This window comes from Salvelinus namaycush, chromosome 34 (genome assembly GCF_016432855.1).
Source record: "Salvelinus namaycush isolate Seneca chromosome 34, SaNama_1.0, whole genome shotgun sequence".
Classification (NCBI taxonomy): Eukaryota; Metazoa; Chordata; class Actinopteri; order Salmoniformes; family Salmonidae; genus Salvelinus; species Salvelinus namaycush.
This window is the reverse complement of record NC_052340.1, coordinates 34,235,654-34,255,954: the sequence shown is the minus strand read 5'-3', so window position 1 is coordinate 34,255,954 and position 20,301 is coordinate 34,235,654. Positions and strand designations below refer to the sequence as shown.

General features: G+C 43.8%; 1 protein-coding gene and 1 non-coding gene across 2 annotated transcripts; both read left to right on the top strand.

The window, feature by feature from the left end:
* Positions 1 to 1,007: 1,007 nt before the first annotated feature.
* Positions 1,008 to 1,079, top strand: trnag-ucc. The gene has a single exon. It is a non-coding gene; the product is annotated as a tRNA-Gly (tRNA).
* Positions 1,080 to 1,446: 367 nt separating this feature from the next.
* On the top strand, positions 1,447 to 19,029 carry LOC120029095 (EF-hand domain-containing protein D2-like). The gene is made up of 4 exons (XM_038974398.1): positions 1,447 to 1,803; positions 10,476 to 10,623; positions 16,982 to 17,116; positions 18,848 to 19,029. Exons 1-4 carry the CDS (start codon positions 1,496 to 1,498, stop codon positions 18,980 to 18,982), a joined length of 726 nt encoding a protein of 241 aa, XP_038830326.1. The 5' UTR covers positions 1,447 to 1,495; the 3' UTR covers positions 18,983 to 19,029.
* Positions 19,030 to 20,301: the final 1,272 nt, after the last annotated feature.

Genomic DNA, 20,301 nt, shown 5'->3' with positions numbered 1-20,301 from the left:
CACACTGAACTCTGTCTGAGAAGTAGTTACCCGGATACTTTAAAACTTTTTGCAATTAGTGCTACAGGATGCAAATTTCTGTTTGAAAAAGCTAGCCTTAGCTTTCCTAACTGACTGTGTATATTGGTTCCTGACTTCCCTGAAAAGTTGCATATCGCCGGTGCTATTCGATGCTAATGCAGAACGCCACAGGATGTTTTTGTGCTGGTCAAGGGCAGTCAAGTCTGGGGTGAACCAAGGTCTATATCTGTTCTTAGTTCTACATTTTTTGAATGGGGCTTTTAAAGAGCAACCAGCATCCTCTACTGACAGGATGAGGTCAATATCCTTCCAGGATACCCGGGCTAGGTCGATTAGAAAGGCCTGCTTGCTGAAGTGTTTTAGGGAGCGTTTGACAGTGATGAGGGGTGGTCGTTTGACCGCGGACCCATTACGGACACAGGCAATGAGGCAGTGATCACTGAGATCCTGGTTGAAGACAGCAGAGGTGTATTTAGAGGGCAAATTGGTCAGGATGATATCTAAGAGGGTGCCCAGGGTTACGGATTTAGGCTTGTACCTGGTAGGTTCCTTGATATTTTGTGTGAGATTGAGGGCATCAGTTTAGATCTAATGGTACATTTTCATTAAGCTATTACTCCAGTACATATAGGTGGGAGGCAAGGGGTGCATTTTTCCTGCCTGTTTGTTTTGCACAGAACATGGAAGTAGATGATGACCTTTCTTCATTTAGCTAGATCATACATCTTTCTTGGCAGGCTGAGATTTAGCTAGTTCGCTAGGCCATGACTATTTTAGCCGGTCCTCCCTATTAATGTGGCTAACGTTACTGTTTTGTTTGTCAATCCACACTTGTTTGACTGACACTATATCTCCGCTTTTTCAGTAATGGTAGTCGTGCTATTTGAGCATATAACATGTAAACAATAATGGCAACTACGAAGTTATGTTCAGATCAACTCCAATGCGTCTCTAAAGTAAGAAAGGATTCATGTTGTAACGGTTGAGCGTTGGTGGTATAGTGGTGAGCATAGCTGCCTTCCAAGCAGTTGACCCGGGTTCGATTCCCGGCCAACGCAGAATTTTTTTCCCTCCGTAGTTCCTTTTTTGACGGAGGCTACATTTTAGTACCTGCGTCACCGCTATAATAATTAGGTTCGATAAAAAGGATGACCAAGTAAACATACCAAGAATGTCTCTCAAATACTAGCCAAAATCAAAGAAATTATCCATCAAGCAGTTCATTTAACAACAACTTGACTGCTCGTGTTGACCCTTTTATGCTCTTATTTGTTTGGGTTCGCCTGTGGTTGGTTTCAGATGCTGTAATATAGCTCAATTTATGCTTTGATGCTGATGCTCGGTTGTGCTCCGCCTCCTCGAAACTGTCCAGGTTGAGAGGAGCTCAGAGTCACGAGCTGACAGACACAGCTGACCACCCTGAGTGCTAGGCACACGCTCCCATCGCATCAAGTCAAAAAGTATCCTACGCAGCATGGCATCGGACGAATTGGCGAGGAAACTACAGCCCAGGATGGCCGCAGAGCAGGCTCCCCAATTCAACCCGTGTGCACCAGAGGAGACCACGGTGAAACCGAGCGACTCTGTCCCCGAGCAGCAGGAAAAAGCGGTGGTGGTCATTGTCAATGATGCCACATCGGAACTCACGGCGAAACTCACCCGGAGACTGGACATTAACAATGGGAACGCGGCGCCCAAGCAAGCCAAGGTATTCAACCCCTCCACGGAATTCAAAGAATTCTCCCGCAAACAGATCAAAGACATGGAGAACATTTTCAAACGGTAGGCTAATAAAAAATACAACATTTGAATATCATTCTTATATCATTCTTGTGGCAATGGTTATAGCCTATGTTGTGACTTGACTTGATAAAGAGGTGTCCTTAGTTTTGTCTGTAGGGGAGACCGGTGAACAAAGTAACAGCGGATCAGTTGTACTGTAACAGTTTAATAACTCAAATTAGAGACTATTTAGAAAGATGTTATGAAATGTGTTAATGCATGCTTAGTGTGTATATATGCCTAATGCGGTTAGTTTAAATCCATCAATGATCTATTGTCTTTTTGAATATACTTGCCGCCTCTCTTTTTTTGGTAATATACCTGTAGAACCATTCTCCATGTATTTAAACATGTATACTTTTATCAGTAAGATGGGGTCTTTTGATTGGTATAGTTGATGACAATAATTGTTATTGTATTTTGTGGGGGGTGTTTGTATGTAACAAGGTACTGAAAATCGTACATAATATTTATACACATTCACATAATTATAGAAAATGTCACTTCTTTATATCAAGTTTAGCAATACAATTAAGATAATACCTTAGAAATAAAAAAGTCAAATTCAGACTTGAATGCTAAAAAGATCTTTATATATATATTCATTTTGGCTACTCCCTTTTTGGCCAATGTGACATGCCTAAAATATCAATTGGAAATATTTATTTAACATTTTTGTGTATTATCATCAAAATATCAGTTTCAAATCATACTTTTTTATTTGTCCATCATTTTTACCATTGAAGACGGTGTTACATTTAACTCTGCAGCCTGTTACGTTTCATCCCGGATACTGTGTCAATTGTAATGTTTTACTCCCACCACTTTGGGTTGAATTGTAAAACTGGTATGTCTTAGAAATGTAGTTAATCTATATGTTGTTTGTATGAAATATTATTCATCTAACATCAATAGCCTTTTCGTAATAAGAAAAAGCCTAAAAGTGTTACTTTGTTCCCTGGACTCCACTATGCATGTTGTAGGCTAGTCACATCCAGGCAAGGTATTGAGTGGGCATGAGGGATTGATTCAGATCACTGTGATAAAGAGATGAAGCCTATATATTATGTCAGAGACAACTTACTGAACACAGAATTGACAAGGTGAACTGAGATTGCTGAGTGACCTCTGTCTACTGCTTGTGGAGTTAAATTGTTGTGGAACTTCAGACTGAATGGTCTTCATCTAGCCTTCAACACTTTCCATTTCTGCCATGAATAGATATGAATAATACATGGCCCTATGTTGCTTACATGACAATAATTCATCTCTAGGTTGCTAGCCTAGTGTTATTATTGTATAGGGCGAATCCCCCCTTTTTTCTCTACCTCTCATTTAATCCTCTCATAGACTATGTACTGTAATAACCTGCTGTGTGCGTGTGTGTGTGCGTGCGTGCGTGTGTCTAGAGCCTGCTTTGTCACTCCAGTCTCTGCAGCACCAACCCTTTAGGAAATTTGTGGACCCAGTGGGGGGATATGAGGCTATACTAGGCTTTACTGACATCCTCTGTACCAGGCCAGAATAATGTTTTCTCCTGGGCCAATGGAACTGTACAGTCATTGTGCAACAGTCTTTTTTCACTGGAGGGACAAGGGCCACTCTTCTCAAACACTGGGTCCCCAGTGACACCCCCTCTCCTGTGCGATAATGGCATCTTTGTGTGTGTGTGTGTGTGTGTGTGTGTGTGTGTGTGTGTGTGTGTGTGTGTGTGTGTGTGTGTGTGTGTGAGGGGGGGACCACTGACGAGAGTAGACTTTACTGTATACAGTGTTTCTCTGGTGAGGGGAGATTGAGACTGGACAGCCTTTGCTTGTGAGACTAGTAGTGTCCATGTACTGTATTTGCTCAGAGCTATAGGGGAGACTACTTCAGAGCTATAGGGGAGACTACTTAAGAGCTTAAGAGATATAGGGGAGACTACTTCAGAGCTATAGGGGAGACTACTTGCATTTCTGTTGGAGACATTGAACTTGAGGACATTTAATACTTTTGTTCCAGTTCATCTGTGGCTTTGTAGCTACAGGTGTGTGTGAAAACAGTGTAGAGAAGGATATTGATTGGTGGGTTGATGCAGTGATACTGCAGTTTTTCCAGGACTATTTATTTAAACTTGAGTTTTACATTTGAGTTTGGCCTAATTTAGCTCTCAGCACAGTTGGAATGGAAGACTCAGTAAGTAGAGGGGGATATGGTTCACAGAGGAAGGGGGCTTGGTATCAACCTATTTCTTTAGGAGGACGTTGGGTTGATTGAGTGAATTTACTTGAACATGCCTCACATTGACAAACATGCACTTAGATGCGCTCATGAAGAAACATTTTGTAAACATGCCTCTCTCTCTCACCCACACACACTGCCCCAGATTCTCTATTCTGTTGGGTGTTGGTTGAATGTGTCCTCTATCTCCATCTCTTTTGCCCCCCTCTCTTCTTCCTCTCTCTTCTCTCTATGGCTCTCAAGCTATTCTGCCTGGGGCAGGTTTTAATCATCTCTCCTATAGCCATCACTGGGGCACTTCCTAGACATATGTCCGTGATTGACATGTGTTGCAGCATTACCCACCCATGATAAACCCGTGTTGCAGCATTACCCATTCAGGATAGACACGTGTTGCAGCATTACCCACTCATGATAGACATGTTGCAGCATTACCCATTCAGGATAGACATGTGTTGCAGTATTACCCATTCAGGATAGACACGTGTTGCAGCATTACCCATTCAGGATAGACATGTGTTGCAGCATTACCCACCCATGATAGACATGTGTTGCAACATTACCCACCCATGATAAACCTGTGTTGCAGCATTACCCATTCAGGATAGACACGTGTTGCAGCATTACCCACTCATGATAGACACGTGTTGCAGCATTACCCATTCAGGATAGACACGTGTTGCAGCATTACCCACTCATGATAGACATGTGTTGCAGCATTACCCACCCATGATAAACATGTTGCAGCATTACCCATTCAGGATAGACATGTGTTGCAGTATTACCCACCCGTGATAGACACATGTTGCAGCATTACCCACACATGATAGACACGTGTGGCTGCATTACCCACCCGTGTCATAAGTATAGACTGTCATGCTTTAGAGTTTGGTTTCAGTGCAAAGCTCAGACCTTGATGATCAATTAGACCACAATGAGTTGAAGTGCTGCGAACCTCCATTTCCTTAGGTTATCCTATCGTCTCTCTGTAGGCTTTTCATTGGCTGAAGCGGAGAGGTCAGATGTGCTGTCTTTGCCTGACTCATTATTTTCTGAGTGGACACTGCTTCCTTTATCTACCCAATCTGTCTTTCATCTCCCCCTGCTGTCCTTAGCTTTGCATGCAGAGTACTTGACCCTCTGACCTAGCCACTGGTGGGTAACCTAGATGTGGGTGAGACACATGCTCAGCAGGGGCACACTGATTAGACAGTGGCCAGTCTGTCTGTGTCCTAAAGTTTGCTTGAATGCAGTCGTGGTGGCAGAGCCTAGTTGGGATGAGGGCCAGGGAGGGGGCACTTTGGAATGTTCTAAGCGGGGGTAGGCTAGATTGATGGCAGGGCCGGGCCATTCCATCCTAAATTATGCCTCTTCTCTCACCCCTTTACACTCTGCCTCACCCCATCATCTTTTGGTCTACCCTCCTCACCCTCTCTCTCTTCCCTGATGCTGCACCTGCCCTCCTCACCCTCTCTCTCTTCCCTGATGCTGCACCTGCCCTCCTCACCCTCTCTCTCTTCCCTGATGCTGCACCTGCCCTCCTCACCCTCTCTCTCTTCCCTGATGCTGCACCTGCCCCAGTCACTCAACCGCTTTCTCTGCATTCTAGAGGCCTTAACCCTTCCCTGCCTTTTAACCTCTTATGGCTGAGATCGGCTAAGTTCCCGTTAACAGGATCGATTTGACAACAGCCAGTGAAAGTGCAGGGCGACAAATTCAAACAGAAATCTTATAATTAAAATTCCTCAAACATACAAGTATTTCACACCATTTTAAAGATAAACTTGTTGTTAATCCCACCACAGTGTCCGATTTCAAAAAGGCTTTACGACGAAAGCACACCAAACGATTATGTTAGGTCAGTACCTAGTCACAGAAAAACACAGCCATTTTTCCAGCCAAAGAGAGGAGTCACAAAAAGCAGAAATAGAGATAAAATTAATCACTAACCTTTGATGATCTTCATCAAATGACACTCATAGGACTTCATGTTACACAATACATGTAGATTTTGTTCGATAAAGTGCATATTTATATCCAAAAATCTCAGTGTACATTGGCGCGTTGCGTTCAGTAATGTTTTGCTTCCAAAACATCCGGTGATTTTGCAGAGAGCCACATTTATTTAGAGAAATAGTCATCATAAACTTTAATATAAGATACAAGTGTTATGCACAGAATTAGAGATATACTTCTCCTTAATGCAACCGCTGTGTCAGATTTCAAAAGAACTTTACGGAAAAAGCAAACCATGCAATAATCTGAGTACAGCGCTCAGAGAACAAAACCATGTTGGAGTCAACAGAAGTCAGAAATAGCGTTATAAATATTCACTTACCTTTGATGATCTTCATCAGAATGCACTCCCAGGAATCCCAGTTCCACAATAAATGTTTGATTTGTTCGATAAAGTACATCATTTATGTCCAAATACCTCCTTTTTGTTCGCGCGTTTAGCCCAGTAATCCAAATTCATGAGGCGCGAGCAGACAAAGTCCAAAAGTTCCGTTACAGACCGTAGAAACATGTCAAACGATGTATAGAATCAATCTTTAGGATGTTTTTGTCAAATCTTCAATAATGTTTCAACCGGAGAATTCCTATGTCTTCAGAAATGCAATGCTAACTCTCACGTGAACGCGCGTGGTCAGCTCATGGCACTCTGCCAGACCCCTGACTCAGAGCCCTCATTCCCCCCTCCTTCTCAGTAGAAGCATCAAACAAGGTTCTAAAGACTGTTGACATCTAGTGGAAGCCTTAGGAAGTGCAATATGACCAATTTCTCACTGTCTATTCAATAGGCGATGAGTTGAAAAGCTACAAACCTCAGATTTCCAACTCCCTGGTTGGATTTTTTCTCAGGTTTTTGCCTGCCATATGAGTTCTGTTATACTCACAGACATCATTCAAACAGTTTTAGAAACTTCAGAGTGTTTTCTATCCAAATATACTAATACTTTGCATATCTTAGCTTCTGGGACTGAGTAGCAGGCAGTTTACTCTGGGCACCTTATTCATCCAAGCTACTCAATACTGCCCCCAGCCATGAGAAGTTAACTCTGCATAACTCATACTCATCATCAACACTACACTCTTAGAAAAATATGTGCTATCTAGAACCTAAAAGGGTTCTTCGGCTGTCCCCTTAAGATAACCCTTTTTGGTTCCAGGTAGAATCCTTTTGAATTCTATATAGAACCCTTTACACAGAGGGTTCTACATGGAACACTAAATAGTTCTACCTGGAACCACAAATGGTTATCCTATGGGGACAACAGATGAACCCTTTTGGAACCCTTTTTTCTAAGAGTGTAGTCACAATTCTGACTTTTGATCGAGTCACTGATCGAAAAACAGCCTCTGATGGTAATGCGTTAGTCACTGTGATTTCTGAGGGACGACTTTTTCACAAATTTCTCGGTTTTCTCCCTCAGAGTCCACAAGTATCTCTGTGTCCGGGGTGAAAATGCACAGACACGTGCACTAGCCTGACGCTGGTCTAAAACAGGCTGCATTAGAGATGAGGATGTAGCTCTATCAGCCGGCTCTTACCTGCTCCATCTTCACTCAGACACTAGAACACCCTATAGCTGCAGGAGTGACCTGAATACACTCCTGCTGAGAGAGAGAGAGAGAGAGAGAAGGGGACCGAGATGGTGAGAGGGAGGAGAGAAGGGGAGAGAGCTGGTGAGAGGGAGAGGGAAAGAGGGGGAGAGAGAGGGAGCGAGAGAAAGATCCAAAAATACAGTGTCCATGCCAAAAGCATTGGTATCTATAATTACCATACTGCAGGAAGTTAGCTGTGGGACAATAAGTCCTGACCATGGACCGTAGCTGTGGCACCACTCCCTTACAAACGAAGACATTCCACAACACTGTTGTTTTCTTGCAACATTTCACTTTTGAGTTTTTTGATAGCCAGACAGCCTTTCAGTCTTATCTATGTTACGTCAAAGCTTTCGTCAGCGGTAGATTGTGGTAGAAAGCTGGGGCGGTAATAGTAGCCCAGAGTAGTATTTTAATGATCATAACCTGCCTAGTCAGAGGCAGTACTTTCTGTTCTTTCAGCATAACATGTTGTTGTGAGATACTGACTTGCCACGCAGAGGAGCTGGACTAGGACCTGTCACTAAGCTGTGGAGTGAGTCCTGTATGTACAGGGGACAGTTGCTAAGCTGCTCTGTGGTCATCAGTTGCTGTGAACAGTTGTCATACTGGTCAGCTGTGGAGGACCAAACAAAACCAGCTGTCCTAGAACACAGACGGCAGGAAGTGTGCGTGTGCATGTGCGCTTGTGTTTGATGGGAATGAATATGGGGAAAAGTAATTCAGCACGCTTGACAGGGACACGAACAGGAATAAAAGTGTTGGGTGGGTAACAGTGTTGGGTGGGTAACAGTGTTGGGTGGGTTACAGTGTTGGGTGGGTAACAGTGTTGGGTGGGTTACAGTATTGGGCGGGTTACAGTGTTGGGTGGGTAACAGTGTTGGGTGGGTTACAGTGTTGGGTGGGTTACAGTGTTGGGTGGGTTACAGTGTTGGGTGGGTTACAGTGTTGGGTGGGTTACAGTATTGGGTGGGTTACAGTGTTGGGTGGGTTACAGTGTTGGGTGGGTTACAGTATTGGGTGGGTTACAGTGTTGGGTGGGTTACAGTGTTGGGTGGGTTACAGTGTTGGGTGGGTAACAGTGTTGGGTGGGTTACAGTGTTGGGTGGGTTACAGTGTTGGGTGGGTTACAGTGTTGGGTGGGTTACAGTGTTGGGTGGGTTACAGTGTTGGGTGGGTTACAGTGTTGGGTGGGTTACAGTGTTGGGTGGGTTACAGTGTTGGGTGGGTTACAGTGTTGGGTGGGTTACAGTGTTGGGTGGGTTACAGTGTTGGGTGGGTTACAGTATTGGGTGGGTAACAGTATTGGGTGGGTTACAGTGTTGGGTGGGTTACAGTGTTGGGTGGGTTACAGTGTTGGGTGGGTTACAGTATTGGGTGGGTTACAGTGTTGGGTGGGTTACAGTGTTGGGTGGGTTACAGTGTTGGGTGGGTTACAGTGTTGGGTGGGTAACAGTGTTGGGTGGGTTACAGTATTGGGTGGGTTACAGTATTGGGTGGGTTACAGTATTGGGTGGATGTAGATTGATGTTCAACAGGACAAAATGTGTTTCATTGGGGGGTTGTATCAGCATCAGTGATTTATTTGGGATGGGTGTTAGGCGTAAGCAAAGAACGTTCTCTTTAAAGTGATGGGTGGGGTTCAGATCAGTGGTCCTTTGTGCTACTGAGATGATGATGATATCTTTAGGCTGATTGTTAGAAAGTTAACAGTCCTAAATCAGGTTGTTTTGAAGGGAGGGGGTTTAGTTCCTATGGACTTTTGAAGAGTTAGCCTGAAAAAATGACCTCTCTCTCTTTTTGGTCTCTGGTCTGACCAGATTACACTCCTACATTCAGGCGTCGGCAGATAGGAGCACACGTGTGTGTTTGCGTGCGTGCGTTTGAGTGTGTGTGTGTGTGTCTGTGTGAGAGAGAGAGAGTGTGTGTGTGTCTGTGTGAGAGAGAGAGAGTGTGTGTGTTTCCTCACTCACACCCAGATCCAGTGCCTCTCGAACAGCTGTGTGAAAGTATCTATAAATACTTCTTGTGTCAGATAGACAGACAGAGTCCTTGCAGCCCCCCCCCCCCCCCCCCCCACACACACAAACACACACACACACACACACACACACACACACACACACACACACACACACACTTCTGCTCTATCTCCATCTCACTCAGTCATCTCTCTCTGTTTTTCAATTACTCCCTTGATCTGTTTATCTAGGACCCCCAACACCCTTGATTCATCTGTTTGTCTGATGACAAAGAGTGTGTTGTGTTTAACTGTGATTGATCAGGGAAAGTTGGTGTTTGTGTGTGTCAGTCAAGCAAAGGTAGCTGTCTGGTTAGTGTCAACCACTCGCATCACTATTCCTGACATCGGACCGACCTCATAACATGTCTCTCTCTCCTCTCTGTGTGTGTGTGTGTGTGTGTTTTAATGTCATTGGCAGGCTTAGGGTCTGTATCTCTATGCCTAGATGTGGCCTTCTGGTCAGACTCAGGGTATAGATGCCTTTCACCACATTGGGCCTGTCAGCCAGTCTTGGCTGAACTTAGAAAAGATTTGGCACATATCTTCCATGAGGTTTTTCTGAGCATTTGACCTGACCATGAGAAACACCTCTAGTTGTTGGCTATATAACTATCTATGGCCATCGCTTTTGTCCTTTATGACAGAATGGACGTGTTTCCTCTCCTGGTAATTTAATGTGAGGTAGTGTAATGTCTGTGTACCTTCCTCTTTCCCTGGCTGTATGTAGACACACCTCTCTGTAGGTTTGACAGTGGTAAGGACGGCTTCATAAAGTTGTGATGTTATAATGTAAGTTCATTGATCTACCCTCCTCTCGCTGTAGGTTTGACAGTGGTAAGGACGGCTTCATAGACCTGATGGAGTTGAAGCTGATGATGGAGAAGCTGGGAGCTCCTCAGACCCACCTGGGCCTCAAGAACATGATCAGGGAGGTGGATGAGGACTTCGACAGCAAGCTGAGCTACAGAGAGGTGTGTGTAGTGTGCTGTCTACTTCCATGTCAATGTCCCTGTGTGTGTGCCTGAGTGAGTCAATGCCTCACAAGGCCTGTTAATTACAGTGTGTCTTTTTTAACTGCAGTAACACATACAGGGCCTTCAGAAGGTATTCACTCTCCTTGAGTTTTTCCACATTTTGTTGTGTTACAGGCTGAATTTTGTTTTGTCACTGGCCTGCACAAAATACCCCATAGTGTCAAAGTGGAATTATGTTTGTGAAATGTTTACAAATTAATAAAACATTTAAATTTGAAATGTCTTGAGTCAATAAGTATTCAACCCCTTTGTTATGGCAAGCCTAAATAAGTTCAGGAGTATAATTGTGCTTAACAAGTGACTTAATAAGTTGCATGGACTCACTCTGTGTACAATAATAATGTTTAACATGATTTTTAATTGACTACCTCATCTCTGTACCCCACACATACAATTATCTGTAAGGTTCATCAGTCGAACAGTGAATTTCATACACAGATTCAACCACAAAGACCAGGGAGGTTTTCCAATGTCTCACAAAGAACGGCACCTATTGGTACGTAGATGGGGAAAAATAAAAAAAAGCAGACATTGAATATCCCTTTGAGCATTGTGAAGTTTTTAATTACATTTTGGATGGTGTATCAATACACCCAGTCACTGCAAAGATACAGGCGTCCTTCCTAACTCAGTTGACGGAGAGGAAGGAAACCGCTGAGGGATTTCACCATGAGGCCAATGGGGACTTTAAAATAGTTACATAGTTTAATGGCTGTGACAGGAGAAAACTGAGGATGGATCAACACCATTATAGTTACTCCACAATACTAACCTAGTTGACAGAGTGAAAAGAAGGAAACCTGTACACAATACAAATATTCAAAAACAGGCATCCTGTTTGAAACAAGGCATTAAAGTAATACTGAAAAAAAATGTGACGAAGTAATTCACTTTTTGTCCTGAATACAAAGTGTTATGTTTGGGGAAAATCCAATACAACACATGACTGAGTACCACTCTCCATATTTTCAAGGATAGTGGTGGCTGCATCATGTTATGGGTATGCTTGATATCGTTAAGGACAGGGGAGTTTTTCAGGATAAAAAATAAATGGAATGGAGCTAAGAACAGGCAAAATCCTAGAGGAAAACCTAGTTCAGTCTGGTTTCCACCAGACACTGTGAGGTGAATTCACCTTTCAGTGGACAATAACCTAAAACATAAGGCCAAATCTACACTGGAGTTGCTTACCAAGAAGACAGTGAATGTTCCTGAGTGGCCGAGATACAGTTTTGACTTAAATATGCTAGAAAATCTATGGCAAGACCTGAAAATGGTGTCTAGCAATGATCAACAACCAATTTGACAGAGCTTGAATAATTTTGGAAAGAATAATGGGTAAATGTTGCACAATCCAAGTGTGGAAAACTCTTAGAGACTTACCCAGAAAGACTCACAGCTTTAAACGCTGCCAAAGGTGCTTCTACAAATTATTGACTCAGGGGTGTGAATGCTGTAAATTAGATATTTCTGTATTTCATTTGAATAAATGTGCAAACATTTCTTAAAACATGTTTTCACTTTCTCATTATGGGGTATTGTAAAAATCAATTTTGAATTCAGGCTGTAACACAACAAAATGTGGACTAAGTCAAGGAGTATGAATACTTTCTGAAGGCTCTGTACTCCCTTCAGGACAGTCTGTAAAAGGGTGCGTCTCATTATCACTCTGCGAGTGTATGGGGAGGAGGAGGAGGGGGGGGGGGGGGGAGAGAGAGAGAACCTGGAGAAGAGTCCCCTCTGCCAGCTGGTATGGAGACTCTACTTACAAACACAATTAAACAAAAAGATAGTTACTTGACACATTGGAAAGAATAATACAAAAAACAGAGCAAACTTGAATGTTATTTGGCCCTAAACAGAGTACACAGTGGCAGAATACCTGACCACTGTAACTGACCCCAAATTAAGGAAAGCTTTGACTATGTACAGACTCTGTGAGCATGGCCCACTGCCCACAAAATGAGGTGGAAACCGAGCTGAACTTCCTAACCTCCTGACAAATGTATGACCATACCAGCGACACATATTTCCTTCAGTTTACACACACCCCTAAAGAATTTGAAAACAAATCCAATTTTGATAAACTCCCATATCTATTAGGTGAAATACAACAGTGTGCCATCACTGCAGTAATTTTTGTGCCCTGTTGCCACAAGAAAAGGGTAACTAGTGGAGCATAAACACCATTGTAAATACAACCCATATTTATGTTTATGTTCTCGTTCATACTTCAACTATTTTCACATTGTTATAACGTTTGTCTATTATTTAAAAACTTTTGTGTGTGTGATGTTTACTGTTCATTTTGAATTGTTTATTTCCTTTTTATTTCTTGTCTATTTCATTTGCTTTGGCAATGTAAACATATGTTTCCCATGCCAATAAAACCCTTTGAATTGCATTGAATTGAGAGCGAGAGAAACTGATTACGACAGGTAGCACACTTCTGCATGACTTAGCCTCAGCCCCCTCCCATGACCTATCTCCCCTTCTACCTCCTCCTCCCCTCCCTCTCTCTCCTTCTATTTCCTTCCCCCTCTCTCAACCTTCTTACTGCCCTCCCTCTCTCTGTATCTTTCCTACCCCCCTCTCTCCGTATCTTTCCTACCCCCCCTCTCTCCGTATCTTTCCTACCCCCCTCTCTCCGTATCTTTCCTACCCCCCCCTACCTCCGTATCTTTCCTACCCCCCCCCTCTCTCCGTATCTTTCCTACCCCCCCTCTCTCCGTATCTTTCCTACCCCCCCCCTCTCCGTATCTTTCCTACCCCCCCCTCTCTCCGTATCTTTCCTACCCCCCCCCTCTCCGTATCTTTCCTACCCCCCCCTCTCTCCGTATCTTTCCTACCCCCCCTCTCTCCGTATCTTTCCTACCCCCCCTCTCTCCGTATCTTTCCTACCCCCCCCTCTCTCCGTATCTTTCCTACCCCCCCCTCTCTCCGTATCTTTCCTACCCCCCCTCTCTCCGTATCTTTCCTACCCCCCCCCTCTCTCCGTATCTTTCCTACCCCCCCTCTCTCCGTATCTTTCCTACCCCCCCCTCTCTCCGTATCTTTCCTACCCCCCCTCTCTCCGTATCTTTCCTACCCCCCCCTCTCTCTGTATCTTTCCTACCCCCCCCCTCTCTCCGTATCTTTCCTACCCCCCCCTCTCTCCGTATCTTTCCTACCCCCCCCTCTCTCCGTATCTTTCCTACCCCCCCCCTCTCTCCGTATCTTTCCTACCCCCCCCCTCTCTCCGTATCTTTCCTACCCCCCCCCTCTCTCCGTATCTTTCCTACCCCCCCCCTCTCTCCGTATCTTTCCTACCCCCCCCCTCTCTCCGTATCTTTCCTACCCCCCCCCTCTCTCCGTATCTTTCCTACCCCCCCCCTCTCTCCGTATCTTTCCTACCCCCCCCCTCTCTCCGTATCTTTCCTACCCCCCCCCTCTCTCCGTATCTTTCCTACCCCCCCCCTCTCTCCGTATCTTTCCTACCCCCCCTCTCTCCGTATCTTTCCTACTCCCCCCTCTCTCCGTATCTTTCCTACTCCCCCCTCTCTCCGTATCTTTCCTACTCCCCCCTCTCTCCGTATCTTTCCCACTCCCCTCTCTCTCCGTATCTTTCCCACCCCCCCCTCTCTCCGTATCTTTCCCACCCCCCCCTCTCTCCGTATCTTTCCCACCCCCCCCTCTCTCCGTATCTTTCCTACCCCCCCCTCTCGCCGTATCTTTCCTACCCCCCTCCCTCTGTATCTTTCCTACCCCCCCCCCCTCTGTATCTTTCCTACCCCCCCCTCTAGCCGTATCTTTCCTACCCCCTCTTTCTCCTTCTCTCTCACATACTCACAGGGTTTAACAGGTGATAGGGGCAGCTGAACAGAGATACAAAGACTCTGTTTGGTTTGAGCTCTGAGGCATTGACTAAAGCCCAATCCTTGCTTCTCTCTGCCTCTCATTCTCCTGATTGCAGTAGCTGAGTTTCACACAGACATATCCCATTACACAGCACAGTCCCTAGGACCACTAGTGGTCAGGCTAGATGGGGGATTCTATCACCCTTCTGAGCCTGGTTCCTCTCTAGGTGTCTTCCTAGGTACCTGCCTTTCTAGGGAGTTTTTCCTAGCGACCATGTTTCTACATCTGAATTGCTTTGTGGTTTTAGGCTGGGTGTCAGTATAGCACTTTGACAACTGCTGATGTAAAAAGTGCTTTATAAAATACATTTGATTGATATCAGGTCGCTACATCAAGGTCACACACAGAAAACACATCTCATAGGAGGACAGTTCTGACACTAAACCCACAGACACGAACGGTTGTTATAACATCTATATGATATTACAAGGACCAGTTATCACTTCTATATGATATTACAAGGAACTGTTATCACTTCTCTATGATGTTATGATATTAGACTGTTAGGTACTTATTGATGTTGTGAAGCTTTGTAGGGATTGTTATGACAGACTATCGTTGTGGCAGTACATGAAATGTAGGAAATGTAGGACCCTATATTTGGCAAAAAATCAGTTCGTAGTTGTTTTTACAGCTAAAATAATTTACTATGACCTACAATAACATATTCTGTTTATTTCACAAATGCAGTGCACTGTAACTCCTGTATATATTCTACAATCTACTGACCTAAAAAGTATAGACACAGTTGAAGTCAGAAGTTTACATACACCTTAGCCAAATACATTTATACTCAGTTTTTCACAATTCCTGACATTTAATCCTAGTAAAAATTCCCTGTTTTAGGTCAGTTAGGATCACCACTTTATTTTAAGAATGTGAAATGCCAGAATAATAGTAGAGAGAATTATTTCTTTCATCTTTTATTTCTTTCATCACATTCCCAGTGGGTCAGAAGTTTACATACACACAATTAGTATTTGATAGCATTGACTTTAAATTGTTTAACTTGGGTCAAACCTAGCCTTCCACAAGCTTCCCACAATAAGTTGGGTGAATTTTGGCCCATTCCTCCTCGCAGAGCTTGTGTAACTGAGTCAGGTTTTTTTAGGCCTCCTTGCTCGCACACGCTTTTTCAGTTCTGCCCACAAATTTTCTATAGGATTGAGGTCAGGGCTTTGTGATGGACACTCCAATACCTTGACTTTGTTGTCCTTAAGCCATTTTGCCACAACTTTGGAAGTATCCTTGGGGTCATTGTCCATTTGGAAGACCCATTTGCGACCAAGCTTTAACTTCCTGACTGATGTCTTGATTTTGCTTCAATATATCCACATCATTTTCCTCCCTCATGATTTCATCTATTTTGTGAAGTGCACCAGTCCCTCCTGCAGCAAAGCACCCCCACAACATGATGCTGCCACCCCGTGCTTCACGGTTGGGATGGTGTTCTTCGGCTTGCAAGACTCCCCCTATTTCCTCCAAACATAATGATGGTCATTATGGCCAAACAGTTCTATTTTTGTTTGATCAGACCAGAGGACATTTCTCAAAAAAGTACGATCTTTGTCCCCATGTGCAGTTGCAAACCGTAGTCTGGCTTTTTTTATTTCGGTTTTGGAGCAGTTGCTTCTTCCTTGCTGAGCGGCCTTTCAGGTTCTGTCGATATAGGACTTGTTTTACTGTGGATATAGATACTTTTGTGCCTGTTTCCTCCAGCATCTTCACAAGGTTCTTTGCTGTTGTTTTGGGATTGATTTGCACTTTTCGCACCAAAGTACGTTCATCTCTAGGAGACAGAACGCGTCTCCTTCCTGAGCGGTATGACGGCTGCATGGTCCCATGGTGTTTATACTTGCGTACTATTGTTTGTACAGATTAACGTGGTACCTTCAGGCATTTTGAAGTTGCTCCCAAGGATGAACCAGACTTGTGGAGGTCTACAATTGTTTTTCTGAGGTCTTGGCTGATTTATTTTTATTTTCCCATGATGTCAAGCAAAGAGTTACTGAGTTTGAAGGTAGGCCTTGAAATACATCCACAGGTACACCTCCAATTGACTCAAATGATGTCAATTAGCCTATCAGAAGCTCTAAAGCCATGACATAATTTTCTGGAATTTTCCAAGCTGTTTAAAGGCACAGTCAACTTAGTGTATGTAAACTTCTGACCCACTGGAATTGTGATACAGTGAAATAATCTGTCTGTAAACAATTGTTGCAAAAATTACTTGTGTCATGCCGACTTGCCAAAACTGTAGTTTATTAACAAGAAATGTGTGGAGTGGTTGAAAAACTATTTTTAATGACTCCAACCTAAGTGTATGTAAACCTCTGACTTCAACTGTATGAATAGTTCTGTTTGAGCCTCTCTCCCCCACCCTGATGTTTCCCTCCAGTTCCTGCTGATCTTCAGGCGAGCAGCGGCAGGCGAACTGCAGGAGGAGAGTGGTCTGATGGCTCTGGCCAGACTGTCTGAGATAGACGTCTCCGCAGAGGGAGTCATGAGGGCACGGGACTTCTTCGAGGCTAAGGTAGGAGTGGGATGGAGGAAGAGGAGAGAGTGTGTGTGTATGTATGTGTGAGAAAAGGGTTGGCTGTGTCAACATTATAGAATCATTGCCCATGATGAACCAGGGTGATTGGACAAGGTGAGGGTTTGTGACGTGTGTTAAGTGTTCCATGATGAACCAGGGTGAATGGACAAGGGGAGGGTGTGTGACGTGTGTTAAGTTTCCCAGATGTATAGTTGTGAATACTTGAGGAAATGCAGGTCATAGTAGGTGGGCCACAAGCGCTCAGCTATTTTAAGACCTGACGTGCATTAGCTGGCCTGATTCATTCCTCGTCTCTCCCATCATAACAGGATTGTACACCAGCATGTCTTAGGCCACATCCACCTCTAGTGGACAGAAAGAGAAATACAGTGACTGTGTGTGTGTTCTGTGCTGTTTTTGAGTTTGCAGTGTAAATTGAAATGATCTAACGTTTCAGGTACAGATTCAGTAGTGATGGAATTCAGAGTGGTGTTATACAGTGCATTCTGAAAGTATTCAAACCCCTTGAGGTTTTCCACATTTTGTTACATTTCAGACTTATTCTAAAATAGATTAAATTGTTTTTTTCCCCTCATCAATCCACACACAATAGCCCATATTGACAAATCAAAAACAGGTTTTTCAAAATTTTTGCAAATGACGCTACAAGCTTGGCGCACCTGTATTTGGGGAGTTTCTTCCATTCAACTCTGCAGATCCTCTCAAGCTCATCAGGTTGGATGGGGAGCATCAATAAACAGCTATTGTCAGGTCCCTTCAGAGATGTTCGATCAGGTTCAAGTCCGGGCTCTGGCTGGGCCACTCAAGGACATTCAGAGACTTGTCCCGAAGCCACTCCTGCGTTGTCTTGGCTGTGTGCTTAGGGTCATTGTCCTGTTGGAAGGTGAACCTCTGTACTTTGCTCCGTTTATCTTTCCCTCGATCCTGACTAGTCTCCCAGTCCCTGCCGCTGAAAAACATCCCCAAGGCATGATGCTGTCACCACCGTGCTTCACAGTATGGATGGTGCCAGGTTTCCTCCAAACGGGACACTTGGCATTCAGGCCAAAGAGTTCAATCTTGGTTTCATCGGACCAGAGAATCTTGTTTCTCATGGTTTGAAAGACCTTTAGGTGCCTTTTGGCAAACTCCAAGCGGGTCATGTGATGTTTATTTTACTGAGGAGTGGCTTCCGTCTGGCCACTCTACCATAAAGGCCTGATTGGTGGAGTGCTGCAGAGATGGCTGTCCTTCTGGAAGGTTCTTCCATCTCCACAGAGGAACTTTGAAGCTCTGTCAGAGTGACCATCACGTTCTTGGTCACCTCCCTGACCATGGCCCTTCTCCCCTGATTGCTCAGCTTGGCCGGGTGGCCAGCTCTAGGAAGAGTCGTAGTGGTTCCAAACTTCTTCCATTTAATAATGTTCTTGGGGATCTTCAATGCTACATAAATGTTTTGGTACCCTTCCCCAGATCTGTGCCTCGACACAATTCTGTCTCTGGGCTTTTTTTATATACATTTACAAACATTTAGAAAAACCTGTTTTCACTTTGTCATTATGGGGTATTGTATGTAGATTGATGAGGACAACAAATCATTTGATCCATTTTAGAATAAGGCTGTAGTGTAACAAAATGTGGAAGATGTCAAGGGATCTGAATACTTTCCGAATGCACTGTATAATCCCCGGCTGTACTGTAGATCTAATAGTGTTTTGTATGGTGCAGGTGCAGTCTCTGAAGGTGGGCAGTAAGTTTGAGGCTGAGATCCGAGAGGAGCAGGAGGAACGGAAGAGACAGGCGCTTATTAGGAAACAGAGACGGGCTGCCTTCAAAGAGCTGCAATCTGCCTTCTGCTCATAATACAGTGCACACACACACACACACACACACACACACACACACACACACACACACACACACACACACACACTGAAACACACACACACACACACACACACACACTGAAACACACACACACACACACACACACACTGAAACACACACACACACACACACACACTGAAACACACACACACACACACACACACACACTGAAACACACACACACACACACACACACACTGAAACACACACACACACACACGCGCACACTGAAACACACACACACACACACACACACACACACACACACACACTGAAACACACACACACACTGAAACACACACACACACACACACACACTGAAACACACACACACACACACACACACGCGCACACTGAAACACACACACACACGCGCACACACACTGAAACACACACACACACACACACACACACACACACTGAAACACACACACACACACAAACTAGAACATGCATGATCATGCGCATACTCACTTGAACATTAAGGGAGGTTTTAAATTAGTTCCATAGCTTCCCTGAATACACACATAATAATATTTGATTGAATAATGAAAGTTTGACATTTAAGTTTATTGTTATGATATTACTGTTGTGATTTATTGTTCTAATTAACAGGATTGTATTAGCTATTATACACAATATTCTCACTTAGTTTAAAACAGTGACAGCCTCGGATCTATTTTAAGAAAATAGATTTTTCTATTTCCCATCAATAATTAAATTGTTTAATGTTTGATGTACATTACAGAAAAGGTTATGTGGAGCAATGTTTTGACCAATTTAAGTGTAGAAGGCAAAGGAATGTTAAAATACCTGTGTCCAAAAAAAGTCCCTAGCCACCTTTTTTTTTCTGTTGAAACGTTTAAAAATCACTCTATGAATATACATTTTTACTATTGGCATATTGTAGGTGGTGCTGTTATATTGACCTGTCATCCATGTTGGTTTAATTTCTAGAAACATACCATCATGTAACACTGTAGTCGTGCTGTTATATTGAATATTGACCTGTCATCCATGTTGGTTTAATTTCTAGAAACATACCATCATGTAACACTGTATTATTATGTTGTCTTATGTGTTCTGAAATAAAAGGAAATGGATGTATTGTATTTTTCCATAAATAAAACAATGGTAATCACATTCTGTCTGCTTTCTCAATAATGTGTGTATTCTAGTGATGTAATTTGCTGGTCTGATAAGTTTCAAACAACTGTCGTACAGTACCGGTACAGTACCGGCGAGGAAAGACAGGAGGCCGCTTGGTAGCGAGGCTGACTTGATGCTTTTGGAAA

Coding starts and splice junctions, on each gene's coding strand:
- LOC120029095 (XM_038974398.1), top strand. CDS start 1,496: ATGGCATCGGACGAATTGGCGAGGAAACTACAGCCCAGGATGGCCGCA. Junction 10,624..16,981: donor GCAAGCTGAGCTACAGAGAG/GTGTGTGTAGTG, acceptor GTTTCCCTCCAG/TTCCTGCTGATCTTCAGGCG. Junction 17,117..18,847: donor GGGACTTCTTCGAGGCTAAG/GTAGGAGTGGGA, acceptor TGTATGGTGCAG/GTGCAGTCTCTGAAGGTGGG.